The sequence below is a fragment of the Populus nigra genome, chromosome 2 (genome assembly GCF_951802175.1).
Source record: "Populus nigra chromosome 2, ddPopNigr1.1, whole genome shotgun sequence".
NCBI classification, from domain to species: Eukaryota; Viridiplantae; Streptophyta; class Magnoliopsida; order Malpighiales; family Salicaceae; genus Populus; species Populus nigra.
The window spans coordinates 39,230,844-39,254,414 of NC_084853.1; the positions used below are offsets into that span (position 1 = coordinate 39,230,844).

Below are 23,571 nucleotides of genomic sequence, written 5' to 3' on the forward strand. Positions count from 1 at the left end.
AAAATAACCCTGGGTTGAAGACAAGTTTTTTTTTTGTATCAAATGCATTTTAGTAACTTAATTGTGAATAAAAAAAGCCTAGTTATTTTTTTTTTGCTTACCTCCAATGGCATTTATTTCACTACATGTTAATTAAAAAAGAAAAAGACTTTACTAACTCATCAACAAGACCAAAGTATTTTTGGATTAAGGGGTAAAATCATAAAATCACCATTGCAATCCATAATGAATCTAATTGCATAACTACAGTAAATGACTACTATTAAAATGACCCTTCCCTTTTAGTTTATTTTTTTTATTGATAGAGTTGCAAAATTAAGCTTGAAGATAAGGAGAAAAAAGAGGTTGAAACCAAACAACATGTAAGCAAAGGAAGGCTCATCAAACAACATGCAAAAAGAGAAGCCAACTGAACAATCGTAGCCCAACTAGATAGCAAGCTCAATCGAACAATATAGGTCTAACCAAACAACACAAGCATAACCAAATAGGAAAGAAAATAAGAAAAAAAGGTTAAAATCAAGAAGATGAAAAAATATCCAATTAAGTCCAATCCAAAATAAGAAGAAAAGGGTAGCCAAAGCCAAACATAATGATGCTAGAAAGCCAGTCGATCCATTTTCATTTTCTAAAAAGTTACAACTTTTGTTCTTACAAACATGGCATGCTAAACAATGTTTAAGCATTGTCATAACACCCTTATGGATTCTCTATTTTATAAATTATTAGTGCAATGCCCAACTAAATTCTTTATGATACATGTTATTGGTGTGAGGCCTACCTGAATGTATTGTTTCACAAGTTTGAATGGATGGATGCCTGCCTAAATAATTTATCTTGCTAGTTACATGATTGTTTATGACAAAGCAATCATCCTCCCCCATTTACTCATTTAAGGCTAGTTACACATGTTAGTGGGTGAGAGGTGCCCACAGTCTTATGGTGGCACATGTAGTGTCTCCCAGCATCCAAATGACAGCTTTTACGATGATATTGGAAGCATCAAAACGGTTTCTTTCATCGTTTAGTGATGGCATGAAGTCACTGACCTCTTATTTCTTCCTTTTCTCTTTTCTCTCTTCTACCCTCAAAATTCACGTTGGCCATTTAAAATTTCAGATTTGTCGTCTCAATCATTGATACTTCAATTTCGATCCTCATTCTTTTTATTTGTGATTTTTGTTCTTGATTCTTTTGGAAAATTTCGACTTGTTTACAATTTTATTATTGAATCCATGATTACGATTTATTATTTTTTCATACCCGGTCCTCATTCTTTTGTTTTTGATCCTTCCATGAATTTGATTTTTCTTTTCCATCTCTTCTTTTAATTCAAAATTCTAAGTTGTGCTCATATTTATTTTTTTATCTTAAATTTCATAACCATGCTCTTAACTGCTATTTTTTTTTCTTGTTTTGATTCCTTTTGTATAATTGATTATTTTTTCAATTTTATTTTTTAATCTTTGATTTGTTGGGAATTAGATTCTATGATTTTTTCCAAACAGGGTGCTTTCATTTTAGTGATTTGGGTAATTGGTTTGAAAAATTAGTACGGGTTGACATAATTTTTTTCACTTATTTTTTCATGGGCTCATGATTTTTTTCAGTTTTATTTCAATTAGATTACCCCAATATCAAGACTTTAATAATAGGTTTGGTCAGTTTACTCAGATATTTTTTTCTGGGTCACTTTCTTGATGTTTTTTTTTTTTACAATCTTATAATTTAATATTGAGTGATCTTGGAACTCAATTTTGTAATTTTTTTCTTTTTTAACAAGTGTTTCTTTTCTACTAGTCATCATAAGCATATTTTTTAGAATTTAGTCTATTTATTATTGTTATTTTTTTATTATATAATCAAATAAAATCATCTTACTATACCTAGTAGAGTTTACAATGTGAGTCATGATTTTTTTATGATAATAATATTAAAATATTATGTTTTTATGTTAAAAAAATTAGCTGGTTCATGGTGAAGCACAAGTCATCTTTTTAGTGGTTGTTTGGTAACCAAAATAAAAGTGCTTTCAGTGGTTTCGAAGAAGCAGCATTTCACTGCTTCTCGTTTGGGAAAAACATCAACAATGGAGCATGGCTCCACTGTAGCACTGTTCACTAAAGTGAACAGTTTTTTTTTTTAATTTCAAAAAACCAGTGCGAGTGAATTAATTCACTCGCACTGTTCACATGAAAAGTTTAGGGTTTTTTTTTCCTAAAAAACTAATATAATTAATTGATTTCACTCACACTATTCACGTGAATGTGAACAATATTTTTGTTTGTTTATTAAAAAAAATAGTTTAAGGTGAATTAAATTTATTCGTACTGTAATCTCAATTTTATTCCTGATAATATTTTATCAAATTTTATTGCATGCTCAAAAATCATGAAAACTGTAGTTCTTGTCGAATGAATTTTGTACGTAATGAAATTGTATTTTTTTATAAAAAAATGAGTTTTACTCAAAAAAATAGTATTTAATATTATTTAATAACACTACATAAATTAGAAGGATATCACATGATGACGTAGCATGTGTGATATTTGATTGTAATTCCAATTATGTTCTTGCCGGGTCCGACCCAGTTGGGAAAAATTCAGTTTTTATTTTTATTTTAATTATGTTTTATTCAAAAAATTAGAAGAATATCGCTTGATGATGTGATAAAAAATTCAGTTTTTGTTGTTGTGTGCTAAAGAAACCATGAAAGATAAAGTCATTGTTGAATAGATTTCGTATGTGATGACATTGCATATAGTTTAATGGAATAACAAAATTTTTTTAATATCAATATTATTTATTTCATGATGTAATAATAGTAGTTAAATCTACAATATTTAAATTAAAAATATTTTTTAATTATTTTATAACCTCAATTTGAAAAATATTTTTTTAACCAAACACATTAAACTACTTTTTGTTCAATCTTAATTTCAACCATAGTTTTAACCAAATATATATTTTTCCAAACCAAACTTAACTAAAAGTATTTTTTATAAAATAAATTTTTTAAAACCACAACCATAACAACAATTGCAATACCAACCATACTCTTAGTTTGAATGCTATAAAAACTAATTAGTCAATTTCAATTTTTAATTAACTAATAAAAAAAGAGAAAAAGAGTGCTCACGCGTTTGCCTGTGTGGATGGTGGTGAGCTAATGCCAGCTGGCTGTCGGAAAGAGGTCCCCAGATCCCCCGCTCTCTTGCACGTGACCCACCTGCCTTGCCTTCCCTCGTCACAAAACAAAAACGTTTTCTCAATCCTCATTAATTATTTTCACATACAAATAAATAAATAAATAAAATCACTCAAATCTAACCAAATAAAATAAAAAAATACTGCTCACGTGAATCGAGCGAATCCCTCTTATTATCTCTTCTTCTCTCCCTCGCTTTCTCTCTCTATCATACACTCTCCCACCTTTAAAAAGCTATTTAAAAACATGTTTGAAATGATATTTTTTTAAAAATTATTATTATTTATTTAAAATTTATTTTAATAATTTCTATTTTTTTAAATAATTTTTAATAAATAAAAATATTATTTAATATATATTTTTTAAAAATATTTTAAAAAACAACTATAATAAATAACCAAAAACGAAGTACTACTGTGTATCTTCAATACTTACTATAATTTTTTTTATTTAAAAAATATGAATGCAAATAGAAATAAATAAATATAAGTGTCTGTTTGTTATATATTTCCATTTCTTTCTCCCTGACCTATTCTATTTCACTCTGGTCTATAATAGCCTCTCTCTCTTGCTTTCTGTTTCTATTTATACATAAAAATAATATTTATTATTTTATATCCTTCTAGAAAGAAGAAGAAGAAGAAGAAGAGAGAGTGATGAGTATTATTTGTTTTAAAACGACGAGTTGAGATTCAAATGGTATTGGCTGGAGGGGCAACTGCTTCTTTCAATGCTTCGATCTGCTGGTATTACACTTCTGCCCTTTTCTTTCTCATTCTCGCTTTAGATTTGATTTCCCACTGCTTTTTTTTTGCGGAATTTGATTTACTTGGCTCTTTTATTATCATTCTAGATTTAGAATTGGATCTGATTTTTATTGATTTGATTAGGCTTGGTAGGTTACCAATTCCATTTTGCAATGCTTAGGTTTTAAGCCCGGATTGTGGCTGTTTCTGTTGATTAATCACTACTTTACTCAGGTTTAATTCATTGCGGATTCATATAATTATTAACCGTCCTTATCAATAAGGTTATTTACATTATTCTGAAATATTTTTGTTTAATTTAGTTATTTATTGACTATTGAAGGTGGAAAAAGTGTGTAAAATTCAGTTTACTGCTTAGGTTTAAGGGTAGATTGTGGCGCTCTTTTTTTTTCAATTGACAATTTTTTGAGTCCTTTAAGCTTGCTAGAGTAGTCTACTTCTCTATATGTCATGCTTATTGATAAATTTAAACTGTCTTGTTTTCTGCACTTCTGTATTGATGATAGGATGTTGTGCGTTTGCATTGTGATCTCTCTAACTTTTTTTTTAGATAAAAGAAAAATTTGAACTGACATTATGATCTTTCTAGTTTCACATAGGGTTTTAGCTTTGCAGGACAAATGGACTCCAGCGTAACAAAGTCAGAACAGAAGAGATTTTTGATACAGAGTCCAGTTGTGTAAGAACTATATTGTGATTGGCGAGGTCTTTTATGGGGTAAGAGGAGTGAGGGACAGAAATGGTTTTACATCCCAAATATTTAAGGACATGGAGGAGACACGAGATGATTCGGGGCCAGCAGAGCAAGGACCTTCAAATTCTGTGTGGTGGGGTTCAGACTTTATCGAGAAATTTGAATCTGTCTCTTTGCTTTCTCAAGAAGATACTTTGAGAAATAAAGAATCACATAAAAATTATGAGGAAGATGGTTTATCTTCCCAGACTGCATCACAAGTTCTCTGGAGCACTGGGATGCTTTCTGAACAAATACCAAATGGTTTCTACTCTGTCATACCGGTGAGAATTGATTTACTTTTTAATTTTTGTTCCTATTTATTTGTTGCAAGTTCTTTTGGTTGAGGAGTCTGATCTTTTCTGGAACTTCATCTTTTTGAGAGATCAATAAGTGATGTGGCTGGAAAAAAAGTTTATTTATGATTTTTTCCTTTCTTTATACTTGTGTTTAATAATCATTGCTTTTAATTTGTGATCATTATCTTCTTATGTTCTACTATGTTGGTTATGATTTAACTATCTGTTGTGTTTAACATTCAACTTCTTATGTTCTATTGCAAATATTCTCTTCTCCTCTTAACTAAAGAGTTAGAAGTTGCATGTTAAACTGTACTACTACTAGTTCTGTGGTTCCATATAGTTACAACAAAAAGGATCTTTTATACCCCTCTCCTCCTTATGTCTATCCCTGTCTGATGGAAGTTCTCCAAAATTTCTCATTTATTTTCTAAAGACAAGGATGGACAATATCTTGTTTTGAAGTTTTAGTCTACATGCACTCATATGATACTTTTCTGTTTTAATTATACACTGTCACACACACATATGGAAAACCAGCATAAAAATAAACCACTACCCGAAATAATGACCATACTAGGCCCACCCCCCTCGTACCGCTTTCTAAGGAAGGTAGTGAACCAGTACCAGTACTACATACTATAATGCACCATGTTCCAGGTATTATTGGTTCAAACAATGCTAAATGCATTTCTTCCTGGATTATTTAAATTGTTGGTATTTTCAAGGACAAAATTACTTGATGGATTGTGTCCTAACTTAGAATCGACTTTCCAGCTTGCACTCTTTGTTTTGTATCCACTTAGAGCATTTTTTTTTTCACTTCATCTTGAGTTAATTTAATAACATGGATTGTTACAGGATAAAAGGCTAAAGGAGCTCTTTGTTAATATTCCAACTTTAGACGAGCTTCATTCTCTGGGAGTTGAGGGTTGCAAGGTCGATATAATTCTTGTAGATGCTAAGAAAGATAAAAAGCTATCCATGCTGAAGCAATTGATTGTGCCACTAGTAAAAGGGTTAAACTCAAATCCAGCTGCAATGATAAAAAAGATTGCTGGATTGGTAAGAACTCTTAAATAACCTTTGTTCTATTATATGGATATCTCATTTGAAGTTTTCAGTTGCTCTTTTCTGTCCTTAATTATCTTTGACCCTTTTTTTCTTTTTTCGTTGTCCTTTCCAACTTTCAGGTTTTTTTTAACTGATGTTATGTCTTGGTTATGCCAAGGAAATCTATACATATCCATAACCTATTGTCAAGACATGTTACCGATCCCTTTACATCTCGGCAAAAACTGTTTTTTCTTGGCCTATGCAATTACGTAGGATGTTTCTCATGCATGGTGGTACAGGCTTCTCAAACCACACATGTCATTAACTATTTGCGCTACAATGAATTTTTTTTTTCATATTTACTTTAATTTTCACCATTTGATTTGTAATTTAATCATAATATTTTAAGGTTATATTCTTTGTTTTCAAGCCAATTCAGGGATCAAATTCTACCAAGGCATTTTTGCCGATCTTAATTTTTTCATTCCATTTTTAGTCAAAAAATTGCTCATTCCATTTTCATTTTTCATCTCTGAACAGGTTGCTGATTTTTATAAAAGGCCAAATGTGGAAAGTCCAGCAAAAGCTGCACTAGAAGAAGCCTCTCATATGTTAGAAAATCGAGGTGTTCAGTTGCTGGGGCAAATAAGGCATGGATCATGCCGTCCTAGGGCAATCTTTTTCAAAGTTTTAGCAGATTCTGTAGGTCTTCAAAGTAGACTCGTGGTGGTAAGTTGAACTTCATCCAGTGAGTTCAACTGCTCTGCTCCATTCTTGTTTAATGCCAAAAAATAGTCAAAGATGCAATTTATTGCTAATTAACATAATATCTGAAAATTTCATAATGCTTTTTTCCCCAGGGTTTACCAAATGATGGGATTGTTGAGTGTGTGGACTCATATAAACACATGTCTGTGATTGTTGTGTTGAATTCCGTGGAACTACTGGTTGATCTCATGCGGTCTCCTGGTCAGTTGATGCCGCGGTCAACCAGGGCTATTTTTATGACTCATATTTCAGCAGCAGGGGAGAGTGACTCTGCAGAAAATGATTCCTGTGATTCTCCACTTGAACCAAACAGTCCGATGTATGGTTTTGCAGAAAGAGTGGATCCTGACAGGTTAGCAAACAGCCCATCACATGACTTTTCACAAACAATGAATCTGTATAATCTGTTAATTGGAGTTCTGAAATCCTTAAGTTGCTGTGTCATATTTTCTGTGCCATAGTGCTGAAAAAGATGAAGGAAGCCTTCAAGTCCATAGGAAATTAGAGGCATCTTCGAATGTGTTAGGTCCTTCATTGCGAAATATGATGTTGCGATCTGCTACCTCTATTGACAGAAAATTGAGGTAATAATATGTATCTTGTCCTGTGAAGATCCTTATTGCAATGTGACTTTTGTACGACACTTCTTGTTTGTCTTTTATTTTTCAAATTTTAGATTCTTTTCTGACTTGAGAGAATACTATAGTGCAAAATGTTGTACTTGAACTTATTCTTTTCCTTTCTCCTTCAGTTTATCACATAGTGAACCCAATATTGCAACAACGTTTTGGAGACGTAGCCGGAAAAAGGTCATTGCTGAACAGCGGACTGCTAGTTCAAGGTGTTAGCATGGTTTCCTTTGAATACTTTGTCAGTTGGTTTCACATTTATAGGGGAGGAACATGTGTTTGGAAGTCTAATTTTTGCTTTTGTTCATAGAAAAAGAGCACTACTCTCTTATGTGGCAATTTCAAGCCTTTAAATAGGTTTGCTGTAGGATGGTGTTTGTGAGTCCTGATATCATGCACTCTCTTGGCTCTTCTTATTTTCCCCCCTCCCTTCGAGGAATGATCTCTTATCAATTAACAGCCACGGGTTAAAATAATTCCCCCATATTTGGGCTAAGGTGTTATGGGGATTATGAACTTATTAAAATATGCCGGAATATAATCCATACTCTTCATATAGGCCTGATTGCAAGTTTCCTCACTTCTGACTTTTTCAAAAGGCTTGGAATTTATTATGGCATTTGATACCATACTTGTTATTCTTGTCTCGTGTAGTTTTTTATTTTTGTTTTTGAAAATTGTGCTTTGTTTTTCTAACATTTACCCCAAATGGATTTATTATATGAGGAATGATTAACTAGGTTAGTACAGGGTTGGGTGTTTCTAGACCACATGATTAATGCTGGGGTGCGTGTCTTTCAGCTTGCATGATTCGATGCCTTTTCTTGCTTTATTGAAAAACTTGTGCTCTTGACTGCTTATTTCGAGGGAACATATCCTACTGCTCGATTTCTAGTATCTATTTTTTTTTCCTTTGAAAATTAGAAAGCATGTCAGTTGAAAATGCTGTTTTCCAAATAGTGAATAGGGCATCCTCAGGTGTTTTTCAATGGCAAAGATTAGAGGTTGGATGTTCTAACACAACATCAGAGATTGGTTGGTTGTACCTTGACTCCACATGTGTGGATTCTTAATTGTTATTTGAGTTGCTTGGCTGTCTTTCTTTTCTGTTGATTTTATTGGGCATACACGAGGTTAGGGGTTTCGTTCACATGCATGCAAATATACACATTGATTTCTCTTCACTTTGTTTCAATTGATCTGATCAAAGTTGTGTTGTTTATTCATTTTCAATAGTTCTAAACATGGTTGTTTGTGGTGTTGTCAAAGTTAAACTTTAAATTCTATTGGTGAAGTTTTAGTTGGTGTCTTCATCAAGCTTTGTTCTGCAGTCCAGAGCATCCTTCATTTCGAGGGCGTGGACGGTCCATGTTAAGTGGTGATAGACATTCAATTAGACATTACGCTGATGATGTTGCTATATCAAGGTTTGTACCTTTTCGTTCCTATTGTTTTGAATACCTAAGGAGCTTTATAATTTTCTGACTTATGGATTGTATATGAGGAGTGGAAAAAGGAATATAGGCAAAGCAAAGAAAATGGATGATACGAGGAAGGGTGGAGGCTGCGTTATGCCATTGCTTTTAGCAATCTCTTTAGTCTTAAAACACACCATTAATCTCAACAAGTGTTACGCTTTATTCTCCTAGTAGCTTGTACATGCTTTATCCACCCTTTTCTTTGTTTATGCATTTGGTAATAATGAACTATGCTCATATTGGATGTTCATTTGTAGCCACAGGTCAGAGGGTGCATCAATGTTAGAAGCTCGTAGAATGCGAAGAAGAAGTATTAGCATGACCCCAGAAATTGGTGATGATATCGTAAGGTTGATGTTTATTTCATTATGACGTGTGTTGACTTTATGATTTGATGCAACTATGCTATTGTTGTGTTTATCATTTTCTAGTTATTTCGACTTTGATTTTTGTTTTGTTACAATTGGAGTAATCTACGATGTAGTTGTGGAAAAACAAATTACAATATTATATATACCTTGATTGAAGTAAGCTATGATGTGGTTGTGGTAAGCTTTGATCTTATGCTATGTTGCTATGATTGTTGTTGAAGAAAATACAAATTAAGATATTATGATTTTTCTTCAATTATATCTATGTAATTCTTGAATTAGTTTATCTAGAATATCAGGAGCTTTTCCCAAAAAAGAATTATTCTTATTCTTATTTAGATTTTCATTTTCTACTTAATCTAGGACTGTTAGGGTTTTGGTGTCTATAAAAGAGCAATGATTCTATGTTCTAGTTAGGATTGATAATTGAGAGTCTGTTTGGGAACTGCAAACCGCGCTCTCTCAAATTTTGAATTTTGTATTTTTGCTAAAATTTTTTTTTTTTTATGTTTTCAGATTGTTTTAATGTGCTGATATCAAAAATGATTTTGTAAAAATAAAAAAAATGTTATTTTGATGCATTTCCAAGCAAAAAACACTTTTAACCGCAGTCGCTGCCACAATTCCAAACACACGAATCTTATTGAAAAGTTGTGTCTTGTGTTTGGCAAGTAACTTTTCAGTTCCTCTCTCCCATTCTTCTTATTGCCCTTTTGGCTCCTTGGGTGAGGTTGCCTTCTATGGATTTTTGGGCAGAAAACCCAACCCAATTCATAGGTCACATAAAGCTGGCCGTGGGGCCCGTGCATGCCCCATGCTAGAAAATCCAGAAGCTAGTTTTTCTGGAGCTCTTTCATTTTGGAGCTTTTCTAGCGCTTTATTATTTGTAATCGCTATCTTAAGACTGTTTTTAATCAAACACCTTTTCTCTCTTTCTAACCATCACTATAGGCTATAGCTACACTTGCAACTACAACACAATCAAGCTACAACGACAACAACCTTATTCCAGTCTTCTTATTCTTGTGTTTTTGTTCTCTTATACCAAGCTATTTATTTCAGCTTGGTATATGAGTTGAAGTGATTCCTTACCCTTTCATTTATTTTTCCTTCTTGTAAACTTTTAGTCAAACTATTCTATCACCATGGTGACAAGTGTCGAGTTGAATTCCACATTGTTTCTTTTTTGTCCCTTGTGAAAACCAAGAATAACATATCGACACCTAACCTTCAGGGGAAAGATAAAATTAGTGGAGACTTCTATCAAGGGAATAAAAGGACCCTTGAGAGTTAGTTGCTTTTGAGCAAGTTTGGGAGCCATCCATCTAGCCTTTCTAACCTTGGTCACTGAATACTGGTTAGAGAAATAACCTAAAAGCACCCAGAACACAAAGGTCTAGCAACAATATCCTATTGCATAACTATTGTCTTGATAAAAAGTAATTCTAGGATTTATCTTGACGCGACAAACAACATGGATAAAACTAGGATTCTCAAGCCCTAAGGTTATAGACCTAAGCTATGAAGAAATTTAGAGAAAACTCATTGGTATTTTATAAAGTCTGAATTTGTATGTTTAGAAAATAAACTAGACATCACTATTTGTATTAGTTCTAGACCTAAAATCTTTATTGGAAAGGATTCCTAATTAAAACTTACTTAACTAACATAATCTATCTAGCATGAGAATTCTTAACTAGTAAATTTTTTAATTAAATTAAAATCCCTAAGCTAAGTAGGAAAAAGAATCCAAATACAACAATGTAAATAAAGACAATTCCACGTAGCAACTTCCGGGTCTTATTTGAAGGTCTTCCCATTCTCCGATCATCAAGGGATTTTAACCTAATAGGAAATAGGTTCTTCAAAATCTTTTGTCAAAATTCATGCTTGATCCAACACTTAGATTGAAAGTTCTGCTTGATTTTAACCTCTTCTTAAACTCCTCAAAACATAAAATTCTTAACCATTAATGAAATAATACAATAAACATTGTTAGACCAAGAATATTAAAGAAAGTTCCCCATGTCCATCCCCTCTACTTATGAAAAACTCGCCCTCGAGTTAATTTTCATATATTGAACTTGAACACTCCAAAGGAATAGATACTTCAAATATAGCATTGTAGCTAGCTTAATCGCGATGTAGCATGTCTTTGACATGTGAACTTCAAAATTTAATTTATGGTGTGTGCATGCTAAAGAAAAATCCATATTTAATGTTCTTTCTAAACCCTCTTGTAGTTTCTTCCCTTATTTTTTTACTTTAAACTCGTTTATCATCATTTGCCATTGTATGTAAAGGAACACAAGATAATTTTCCATAATATCTTAATGAGAATTGTAAAAAATTACCATGTTCTCCATGATCTTATTTGTAAGATCTTCATCCATGACTTAAAGATCATCGTTTGCCAAATTCTTCTCCAACTTAAGGTCAAAAGACTGAAACTGTTTGTTAGCATCCTTTTTGGTAACGTTATCTTATGATTAGATAACTTTGAAATTTTGCGTTCACCAAACTCCTCCCATATAGACAAGTGGTTGTCTCGGTGGAATTTGAGGAATAGGTCGAAGGTAAGGTCGGCCTGAGGTAAGTCTCTAAGCACGCACCTCTCCTCTTTGTGATTCTTGTTTGTGTCATCCATTAGCCAATTTAGATCTATTATGGCTTGATACAAGCAATCAAACACCTGTCCCCAACAATCTAGTTTATGCTCCTGAGCTTGCACAACCTCCACTCCTGTATTGCGGAATGGGTTGCTACTGTCTCCATCCATCAAAGAGGCCAATTTGCTGTGATACCAATTGACGCGGTGAATAATGTTGATAAAACTAGGGTTCTCAAGCTCTAAGGTTACATACCTAAGTTGTTGAGAAATTTAGAGAGAAATCTATGGTATTTTATGAAGTCTGAATAATAGTCTGAATTTGAATGTTCATAAAACAATATAGACATCCCTATTTATATTAGTTCTAGACATAAATCCTTTATAGGAAATGATTCATAATTGAAACTTGTCTAAATAATAGAATCCATCTAGCATTAGAATTCCTAACTAGTAAAATACTAATTAAACTAAATATCTTAAGCTAATCAGAAAAAATAATCTAAATACAACAAGGTTAATAAAGATAATCTTGCATAGTAACTTCAGAGTCTTATTTGAAGGCCTTCCTGATCTTCGATCATCATGGAACCTAATAGGAAATAGGGCCTTCATAATTTTCTATCAAGATTTCATCTCGATCTAACAATTAGATTAAAAAGTTATGCTTAATTTAGCAAACTACATCTTAAACTCTTTTTAAACTCCTCAAAACCTAAAAATCTTAATGAAATGCAACAAACATTATTATGCCAAGAATATTAAAGAAGTTCCCCACATCATTTCCTCAACAAAACCACCAAGTGACTACTGTTCTTAAACTTCTCAGAACCTAAAAATCTTAACCATTAATGAAATAATGCAACAACACTATTGTGCCAAGAATATTAAAGAAAGTTCCCCACATCATTTCCTTAACAAAACTACCAGGTGACTACCGAAAGCCTCAACCTTGGAGTTGTCAGCATGGCTTCTAGGATTAGTATTTGCTCGATTTAATTTTTTCTACAATTCAAGATTTTTAATAGTTTTTCGGAGATCAAACTATTTCCCATCTAGTGGATAAGCAGCCTTTACTAGGAATCTACTTCTATTTCATATTTAGTTGGTTAATATTTATTTCTCAAACTGCTCCCAGGGATTTTAATTTATCAGGTCTAAATTTTCGTAATTTGTATTGGCACCTTGGACATTGGAAGTTGGGTTAATATTGATTGATGAGATAAACTTTAGCAGAATTTGGTTCTTCTTTGGTTGGGTTTCTCCATTCTTTGCTTTATCCCTGTGTGTACATTGGTTATTTGGTTATCGAGTTCAATGATAAGTGCTGTTGTTCAATTAGCCTTTCATATTTCTTGACAGAATTGCCCAAGCTGCTTGGATTTGATTAATTTTGGAGAAAATGTCTTGTTCTTACATTGCAAATTAATCTATCCATCATTAACAATTTCAGGGCTGTACGTGCTATGAATGAAACTTTGAAGCAAAATCGTCTTTTGATGGAACAAGGTGATGATAGGTTATTTACAAATAATTTAGGCGACAAGGACAATGGTTCAGATCTTCAGAAAAATGTAAGTATCTTTTTGGTGAAATGGATCCATATACTCATGTTTTTCTCTTTGACATAAAAACTTTTCCTTGACAAGGACAATTTGTTCTTTGTTCTCGGCTTATGTACATGAATTTAACTGTTCTGAGGTTTGTTTGTCAATTATTGCTTGTGTTCATATGTACACAAATGTTTTTGGGGTTTAATTGTCATTTATTCTTCTCTGGGACTATTCATGAGCATGGAGTTTGAATTTGGGCACTTCAATGGCCAAACATGGTAGCCTGGACAAATAGCTTCATCAAACCAAGTAGATCTTATGGCCTTGTCTGTCCCACTTTGATGGATCATTATCCTTTTCAGTCAGAGTACATAGCAACTCTTGTGTTAGTCCATTGACATATTGATATTGCCATGATACCACGCCCAAGTGTACATCGTCATCTAAAAAAATCTGGCATATGAAACAGCGTTTGGATTCGCTAATATATTATGCCTCATATAGATGTGATACCATGGATTGAACTTGGTCCTTTCCACCATTAACATTCTAAGTTACTGGATTCTAGTCATATCATAAATTTCATCCTAACAAAGGTTCTGTACATGCCTAGGAAAATCCATTGTTATACTTTTTCCCTTACTTTTTTTTCTTCATGGTAAGTTCCACGTGTCAGTTTGGTTATAAGAGGAGGTTAGGTTGAAAATCTTCCAGATGCATAATTTGGCCTGTGTCATTGAACCACATTTGTAATCATCCTCCTATCATTCTCAGTACTAATTAATCAATTTGTGCATGGGATAGGTATCAAATTTCAGTCTTGATGGTCGTGATGAAATATCTGGTGGAAGGTCTGCTTTATATACCCTTGAAAGGAACCGCATAAATTCCCAGAAGGCAATCTCATTACCATCATCTCCCCATGAGTATAGAAGGCAAACTTCCGAGAGGAGTGGACCTTCAGGCTTTGTAGCAGATGATCAATTAGTTTCAACATGGAATAAAGTTCTTGAATCTCCCTTGTTCCATAATAACCCCCCACTACCTTTCCAGGAATGGCATATTGATTTCTCAGAACTAACTGTTGGAACTCGTGTTGGGATTGGTAAGCATCACTACCTATAATTTTCAGCCGTGTTGTTGCTTTGAATTTTGTTTGTCAGTGCTGCAGTACACATTTTCCTATTCCAGTTTTGTATCTTTTTAAAACGAGTTACAATTTTGTAATCCTCCAAAAGTACTTGGTGAAACAGTGCTTTCTCTTTTGTAATTGCAGTGATAGCACACAATTTGCTTGGATTGAAGGTTCCAATGTACTGTGGCTGTCTAAAATCTTAATAAATATTTTTGTATAGAAAGAAAGGAACAGGCGACACACATTGCATGAATTTGAAATATTAATTTACTACAAAAAACTTTCAAGTATTGTGATAGTGTCCTAATCTTTGGATTGTGGCCATGTAGTTTTATCATGAATTCCTATTTTTTGATTTATTGTTTCCTTGGATAAATTTCTCTGTGGTTGAGTTTTGTTTTGCTACCTATGCTAATGACTTGAGATTCTTCTCTTCTGTACTTGTTTATTTTTTCTTTGATAAATTGAAATGGAATGGTTAGATTCATTGATGTTTTCAATGATGTGCGGGTTTTGAGATTGTTATCTCTCCTTTAAACTTCCATACACTGCTGGACAATGACCTTGGTTGAAGTTTCACTGGATATCCTCATAAACTGCCAATCTGATTTAAAGATTTGACATCAATCCAAGTAGTTAAGCAAATATCTTATATGCGTACCATTCCTGAAACTATTGCATCTTCTGTTTTCTATTTCTTTGGGTGGTGTTTTATTACAAGGAAATCATAACCAGTGTTTCATAACCAGTGTTTGCTCAAGCTGTTGGCAGCGGGCATTCTGTTCATTTTCCTAGTAATGGGTGATTGCTCCAGCTATCTACTAGTGTACCCTTGAATTCATGGTTCATCTTTGAATTCGTTTCTCATTTTTTGTCTTTCAGAATTTAATGTACAGATGCATGCTCACATGAAGAGTCTGATGCCACCTCACTCTGCAAACTCCCTAGGAGGATGTAGAAAACAGAGTTAAAATAAAAAAAGGGTTATCCAAACTGTATATTTAGCTTGAACGAAAGATAAGAGCTTTTGCTCAGCTGAATATACTGTGGTGAAGAAAGTTTTACTGTTGCCTACCTTAAAATTAGAACATATCTGATGAGAGGAATCATGCAAACTCATCTTGCAACCATTTTACATATAAAATTAGAGCCTTATCCTTCCCATCTCCCTCTCATCCTCTCCTCTCATCTTGCAACCATCAAAATATTGTAGTCTAAAGTGATAATTTAAGCAACATCATGCAATAAGGAAAATAAAATAAATATTTTGTTTGGTGCAAACTCATTTATATGTAAAATGGTTTAGTGATTTTAGCTATCTTGATTGTCTATAGGGTTTTTCGGGGAAGTATTCCGTGGCATATGGAACGGTACAGAAGTTGCAGTCAAGGTTTTTCTAGAGCAAGATCTAACTGCTGAAAACATGGAAGACTTCTGCAATGAGATATCAATCCTTAGGTCTCTTCTTATTGACATGTGGATTGCTTTAATTTTATCCCACCCATATTTCTGACTTTATCCTCTCTGATTTTGTGCATGCGATTTCTTCCAGCCGTCTTCGACATCCTAATGGTATTCTCCTTACCTGCTAATTTCCAAGTTGCATCTTTTATATTTTGCTTGTCTAAGATTGCTGCATGTGATGGTCTGCTTGTATAACTTGGAACCATGAATTTAACAAGAGCTACCTCATCAAAGAAAAAACAGGAGAGATCGTGTTGTTGCTGTTGTTTAGTTGATGTCAAGTTTTTTACCTGCTTTTCTGATGGAGAATGAGACAAAAGATTTTCATGATTCTTTTCATAGGAAAATTGGAGATTATATTTCATTTTGTAGCATTTCTTAATTGAAAAATCTAGTTATTTTAGGCTATCATAATTTTTTAAATTATTTGAGGATTTTACTAGGGTAAGCTACAAAATTACTCCTGACCTATTACCTTTTTTACAATGTTACCCTTGGCCAATTTGGGCAATCAATTTTGCTCTTAACATTAGTTTTAACAATGTCAACCTTCCATCTAGTCTCGCCTAAAAACAATTAACAGAACTGTCAAATAACTTCCGTGCCTTGCATGCATTTCATTTAGCAAGCAAAATGGAGAGGAAAAAAATCCAAAGTCCCCAAATTCACCCTAATATTCCAAAACTCACGCATCTAACAGTTTGATATTAGGGTGAATTTGAGTTGCATGAGTTATTTGATGACTCTGTTAACTATTTTTAAGGGAGATTTGACAATCATGTTTAACAGTAGCTGAATGATTATTGAGAATTGAATTCTGTTTTCTTTCTATTGCTATCATTCTCTCTCTCTCTTCCCATCTCCCCTTCCTCTACTTTGCAGCCCCTTTCTCTTATTCATATTCCACATCATTCTGATATCAAAGCAAAACTTCTGTCCAAATCCTTAAAATTACCCTTTCAATTCCAAAACACATCTAATAATAATACTAATAAAAGCCACTAAAAGACAGGCAGGTCACAGAAACTGTACTGTGTCTGCATGTGCCCAGCACATTTTTAGTACTCAGGTTTCCTTCTGTTCACTCAAAAAAAAGAAGAAATATATTGGGAACAACATCTCTGTTGCTCGCTGTTATTCTGCTGGCTGCAATTCAGTTTCTCATTTGGTCATCAAGTTTTGCTTTAAGGATATTTGTACTGACCGCATCTTCACGCCTTCTTAACCTCACTTCTGTTCATTGATCTACACCTGCCTTGGCTTTTTGTGATCTCATAGCTGCTGGTTTTGCCCTTTTTGAATTTTCCAATTTGATCTCTATAGCACTGATGATTGAATGTTGAATATGGTTTTTGCTCTGAATGAAGCTGGTGATTTGAAATTCAGTATGTTCAGTAGCTTGCGTTTAGTTTGACTTTGTTTATGTGAAAAGAAAAGAAATATCTGTGGAAACCTATTAGTAAAATAAGTGGTAGATTGATGTATGATGAAAAAAGAGATGTAACTTTGGTATTAGAGCCCAACCTTGACCAAACTCATAACTTGAATTTTTTAATCATCAAATCATTTGGAAACTCATAAACAGGTTCAGGAACTTGACTTCATTATTCAAGAAGTTAATTTCATAATACAATTGAACTTTTAGGTTGGGTTTGAGACCCGACAATTTTAATGGAATAAAGACTCAAACTTCAAGTTGTGGAGTGCAGAATTGAAATGCTTCAAAACTCGTGGTTAAGTTTTTTCTGTAAAGAGGAGAATGTTGGATAATGAATGGAAGATTTATAAGAATATTTACTCTAGGAAAGTAGGAGACTTGTTCTTTTTTGTTGTATGGTGTATGGTAAATTCACAAACAAAATTTTGTTCCATTTTGTTCGCATGCTATTAGGTGGATCTTCTTATTCAGGTTATTATGATATTTGTTTTATATAAAAAAGGTCATTATGATATTTAGTAGTCATTATACATTTTATTTTGTTTGGACTTTATTGTATTTTCTTTATTTTTTTAGGGTGTAACTACGTTTAGGTGCTGTGTAAAGGCACTAATCTACTATTTTGAGGTTGTTGAAGGTTATTGAGAGCTGAAACTTCTGTCTTCTCTCTTTCGCTTTCTTCTTCTCTTTTATCTCTCTCTTTCTCTTTTTCCTCTGCCATTTCTTCCCTCCTCTCTTTCTTAATTCCTTTACTCTCTTTCTTATATTTTATTTTGTTTCTCGACGAATTCTGAATCAACTGATGCTGGTTATTGCAGTTATCTTATTTTTGGGTGCTTGCACAAAGCCTCCACGCTTATCGATGGTTACTGAATACATGGAGATGGGGTCCTTGTATTATTTGATCCACTCGAGTGGTCAGAAGAAGCAGCTTAGCTGGCGGAGGAGGCTAAAAATGTTGCGGGATATATGCAGGTGTGTTTGTCATGTCCTAATATATGAAATTCTTTTGTGTATGGGCATCTTTACAAAGTTTACATTTTTGAGGGACTAACTTTGAAACTAGTGGTGCTATTAACTAAACCATTTTCTTTAATGCTAAGTTCTCTATTTTTCATGGCACATTCTTAAGATATAATATATGCCTAACATCTCTCCTGGAGTGTAATGAGTAGAGATAGAGAACATGCTGCTTTCTTTACAGATGAGAAACATGACATGATTGTGAAAGGTTGATTGTTGAAACACAACCCAAAGGATACAAATAGGCTGCTTAAACCAAGAGATGCTTTTAAATGATTCTACATGTAGTTATCTGATAATGAGAGCACATAAATGTTATTGCTAATTATTTTTGAAACTCCTATCCGGCCATTATTTGGCTGGTACTTGTTATCATCATTGAAGCTTGTGTGTGCTGACTGCTGGGCAACTTAATAGTTGATTAAAAAATGGGGAGTGCTTTAGCTGCTAGTTCCAGCATTTGACTTAGCTACACGGGCAATTTAAATTACAAGTTGGCATTCAGCTTTGCACTGATCTGATCGTAATCTTTTATTCTTCTGCTTGTCACTAAGGGGGTTGATGTGCATACATCGAATGAAGATAGTTCATCGGGATCTTAAAAGTGCAAATTGCCTTGTGAATAAGCAGAAGACAATCAAGATCTGTGATTTTGGACTCTCCAGAGTAATGACAGACATACCAATTAGGGACTCCTCATCTGCTGGAACTCCTGAATGGATGGCACCGGAACTTATCCGTAATGAACCTGTCACTGAAAAATGCGATATTTTCAGCCTTGGGGTGATAATGTGGGAGCTCTGCACACTAAGTAGGCCATGGGAAGGTGTACCCCCAAAGAGGGTATGCTTACGATCTTTTATTTCACTTTTGAATATCATGTTTTTCTCTCTGAGGCAGTTGCATGGTTGTACAATATTGTTCCATCAGGGACCTTTACTCAATGACTTGTTTGAGTTATGTCTATTTTTATTTAATTATTCTCTAGATTTATCGTTTACGCCCTACTCTTTCAATCACGACATTTTTTTTTTTAGCTCAAAAACATTTTGTTTTCTGTACTTGTGCAATTTGACCATTGTAGCTCTTTTGCTTTATGTTGTCTAGGTAGTTGATGCTGTTGCTAATGAGGGATCCCGTTTGGAGATTCCAGAAGGTCCACTGGGCAGGCTAATATCGGGTAACCATCTGTTGTGACAGGCAAATAAAGATTGTTAAAAATTAATGTCGCTTTTTTGCATTAGCCCCATAATCAGGGACGATCCCAGACTTGGGTGCTTGGGAGGACCAGAATGTAAATCTCTATTCTTTGGTGGCCATTTCATTAGGACTTTTTGAAACGTTTCTAAGAATAAGGGGGATTTTGAATCTTCTTGAAACTCTGGCCCTGGTCCCCCCGTTAGATTCGTCCCTGCCCATAGCATGTTCTTGGGGATTTTGAATCTTTCTTAAACTTTGGCCTCCCATGAGATTCGTCCCTGCCCATAACATGTTTTTTTACATGCGATAATTGGCTTTGAAGATTAATTCCACCTCTCTTTTTTCTCGACATGAACTTTTTTCTGTATCTTTTAAATAAATGTAATTTAATTGTGACCCAATTACTATTCTCTTGGGATACTGTGCTGGGATCTGGAATTGTACAAAACTAACGCCTTAATTCTCTCTGATTGCAGATTGTTGGGCAGAACCGGATTTACGGCCAAGCTGTGGAGAGATACTCACTCGCTTGCTCGATTGCGAGTACACATCTTGCTGATACAGTCCGTTTCTTGTATACAAACAATGGTAGAGACGTTGCAATGTTCTCGGCTTAGTTGCAGCCTCATAATTTTTCCAATCATTGTGAAAACATGAAATTCTTCAATTTTCACTGGGACGAACTCCAATCATTTCGTGTAATCAAACTGGGAGAGATATGGAATAGAAAAAAAAAAGTTTCAATTGCGGTTGACAAGAATGAAGAGATTTGATTTTAAGTTTCTGGAAATTGCCTTTGCCATGCTGCTCCTTTCAATGACTCCAGAAAAAGAAAAGATTTAAAAGATGGAGACCATATCCGGGATAGATTAACAAAAAAAAAAAAAAAGGTGGGATTTTATATCCATGATGTTTTTGGGTTGCATGCTAACCGACGGGATGCATGAGTGTTTTGGTTCATCAGGTGTGCCCATCAAGGGCGATTTAAGTTCGGATTTCTTCCTCGGTTATAGAAGAAACGGGGGAAAAAATAAAAACTCAGATCAGCTGATTCATGAATTGCCAAGACAAAAAGAAGAAAAAAACTGCAGAAGCCTTTTATTATAATGCTTCTAATGAACAAGTAGCAGTAACCATCTGGTTTCAGTCGAGGATCTGACGCCTGTTCAATGCATCTTCAAAACGACTGCATGAACCAACTCTCATCTCAGTGCACGTGTCATTATCTGGTGCTGGATAATAGTCTTCCCTCAGCTGCACATCTCTCAGATTGGGGATTCTTAGGAGGAACATGATGAAATGCTCATGAGCTGTTCCATGTATGAAAAGCTTCCTCATTGCAAGACATTCTGCAAGCAACCCTGCTCCTGGGAGTGACAGGCTCCTTTGATTTACGTCCCGATCTTGTGGTGGCCAATAATCAAGCTCATATATGCTTAAATTCCCGATCCCATTCAAGAAAAACCTCTCCCACAGGCTCAAATCCATTTGCCCAGATGGCGCAGTTAATGCAAAACCTATTGTATCACTACAATCCAACTGCATCTTTGACAGTCGAGGATAATAAGCAAGGCAGCTTAATCCAAATTCACGCTGTGATGGTTTGTGCCCAGTTCTGCAGTCTCCCTCGACCTTTATCCTGATTTCCTCCAAATTAGGACAATCATACAGGCCAGCCATTGGTAATGGAGTCAAAAGCACACCGGCACCAATCCATAGAGAAAGGTACTTGAGCCTGTCCCAAGACTTGCTAAACATTCCATTTCCATTGCTTTGCATACAGGAGGATGAAGAATCAGGATCCGAAGAATACTTGCTCTTCTTCCTTTTGCTGCCATACTCGTGCTCGACACTTTGACAAAGGCCTTCGTTGAGGTCAAAACAGAGGATACCACCATCCTCTTCCAAACCTTCCCAGACACAATCAAAGTGTAGCCTTTCAATTCGACCCTGAATAGGCTCAAGAGATCGCAGAGACGCTACCGCGTTAAGGTTCTTGCAACAAGATATTTTGACCTCAATCAGAGTCTTATGGAGCAATGAAGCCATTGTCCTCATTCCCTTCATTGTAATCTTCTTGCATCCCTCGACTTCAAACCTCGCCAAATTACAGCATCCTCTACCAATCTCAATCAACCCCATGTCCGTCAAATCTGCCGAATTCTTTATGGTCAAGGACACCAGGCTTGAACACAAGGCAACCCCATCAAGCTGGGACTCAATGGCCATACAGATCCCATGAAACTGCCCCAATTTAAGCAGCTTCAACTCAGGACACTTCGAATGAAGCGCTTCCAAAGCCAACGCACTATCCCTTACATTCTGGTAAAAATCTAGAACCAACTCTTGTAAAAGAGGAAGGCCAGTAAAGAAGTCCACCAGCCCCACTTTAGTGATCCTTGCATCCTCCCTTGTGTACCCATCATCTTCAGGTTCCCCTCTAGTGCTCCCCAAGGAAGCCTTATCAACAAGATGCAAAACCCTTAATCTTGGACAGTTAGCAACAATCGCTAGCAAGGTCTCGTCACCAACACATCCAAAGTAACTTGGATCGAAAATACAAACAAGAAGGAACCTGGTTAGACTAGGACAAGCTGCAGTGATTGCCTGAATCTCCTCAGACTTAAAACCATCAGTCAAAGAGACAGTTAAGAGATCCAAGCATGTCAAGGCCTTGGACACAGAGGGATAGGCTTGCAAAACAGGAGGGATATCCTCAGTCCAGTAATAAAAACTGGAAAGGTCGATGCTACTAAGAGCCTGGCAGTGCTCAAACAAAGGGACTACATCATTTCCAAGGTGAGGGGACGAGGAGCGTGGATGCCAACGGATGAGCTTGACATGGCTCAGATTAGGCCACTGAGGGAGGAGGATGTGAAGAGTGGAGGGAGATCGAGCATAAACGGTGAGGGAGGTGACTAGAGGGAAGGCCAGGCGTAGACGTTGGGCGAGGAGTAAAGGTACGGAGGAGGCGGTGGATAGGAGATCAGAACGGCCCCAAGGAGAGAGCAGAGAGAGGTCGAGGTGCGTCACCGATCTGAAACAGGTAGGGATCATGTAGATATCACGCGCTTTGCCACGGAGAGTGAGGGAGGTGCGGGTGGATCTCTCTAGAGCTAGAAATTTCCTGTTAACCAGGGAGAGTGAGTTTCGGGTTCGTGTGTCAGAGACTGATGAAAAAATAATTGACAAAATCACATCCGGCAGATCGTTCATGGTAGCAGCCATAGACATACTGGAACTGGCCATCCTAACTATTCACCTTTTTTTTTTTCCTTTGCTTTTTATTTGGTGGTGGCTTTTTGTTACATCTTCCAAGTTTCAGTATTGGTTTGATAGAGAGAAGACAGAAAAAAGATGGGTCCTTGGAAAGGATGAAGACAGAAGAAAATAAAGAAAGACAGAGAGAGAGAGAGAGAGAGCACACACACGGGGCAAGTACTGTAGTTTAGTCATCGCGGTCCTAGTTTTTTTCTTTATTTGGGGAATGGATGAGAGAACACGAAGACTGATAACGGACATATTTTCTATTTGAAAAAATAATAAGATAATTTTATTCTTAATAAATTATAATATTTTTATAAGAAAATTAGCTAGAAACATGTAAAATTATAAAGTATGTTCGTATATCTTTAAAATTGTAATTAAAATAAAATACAATTTCAACTTTACCTTATCATATTTCTAGAAAAGAAAAAAAATTGCATGTTTAGAGTTGCGCTTGAAATGTTGTTTTGTTATTTGTTTTTTTTTATTTTAAATTAATTTTTATATATTAATATCAATAATAAATTATGCATGTTTAGAGTTGTGTTTGAAATGTTGTTTTATTATTTTTTAT

The 23,571-nt window shown here is 34.8% G+C and overlaps 2 protein-coding genes across 6 annotated transcripts; one reads left to right on the forward strand and one right to left on the reverse strand.

Moving 5' to 3' along the window:
* The first annotated feature begins 3,733 nt into the window (after positions 1-3,733).
* LOC133682413 (serine/threonine-protein kinase EDR1-like) lies at positions 3,734-20,520 on the forward strand. Of its 5 annotated transcripts, none has more exons than XM_062105752.1 (17): positions 3,736-3,954; positions 4,565-4,992; positions 5,869-6,072; positions 6,604-6,792; positions 6,924-7,183; positions 7,293-7,415; positions 7,583-7,672; positions 8,792-8,887; positions 9,196-9,288; positions 13,371-13,491; positions 14,275-14,575; positions 15,940-16,063; positions 16,158-16,177; positions 18,326-18,482; positions 19,085-19,373; positions 19,638-19,710; positions 20,207-20,520. In XM_062105752.1, exons 2-17 carry the CDS (start codon positions 4,744-4,746, stop codon positions 20,287-20,289), a joined length of 2,472 nt encoding a protein of 823 aa, XP_061961736.1. In that variant the 5' UTR covers positions 3,736-3,954; positions 4,565-4,743; the 3' UTR covers positions 20,290-20,520. The 5 variants fall into 5 exon arrangements, with proteins under 5 accessions (XP_061961741.1, XP_061961736.1, XP_061961739.1 ...); XM_062105755.1 differs by having other exon boundaries at positions 9,202-9,288; XM_062105754.1 differs by having other exon boundaries at positions 4,583-4,992.
* A 284-nt stretch (positions 20,521-20,804) lies between these two features.
* LOC133682414 (F-box protein MAX2) lies at positions 20,805-23,179 on the reverse strand. The gene has a single exon (XM_062105758.1). The coding sequence runs from the start codon at positions 22,977-22,979 to the stop codon at positions 20,874-20,876; it is 2,106 nt and encodes a 701-aa protein (XP_061961742.1). The 5' UTR covers positions 22,980-23,179; the 3' UTR covers positions 20,805-20,873.
* Positions 23,180-23,571: the final 392 nt, after the last annotated feature.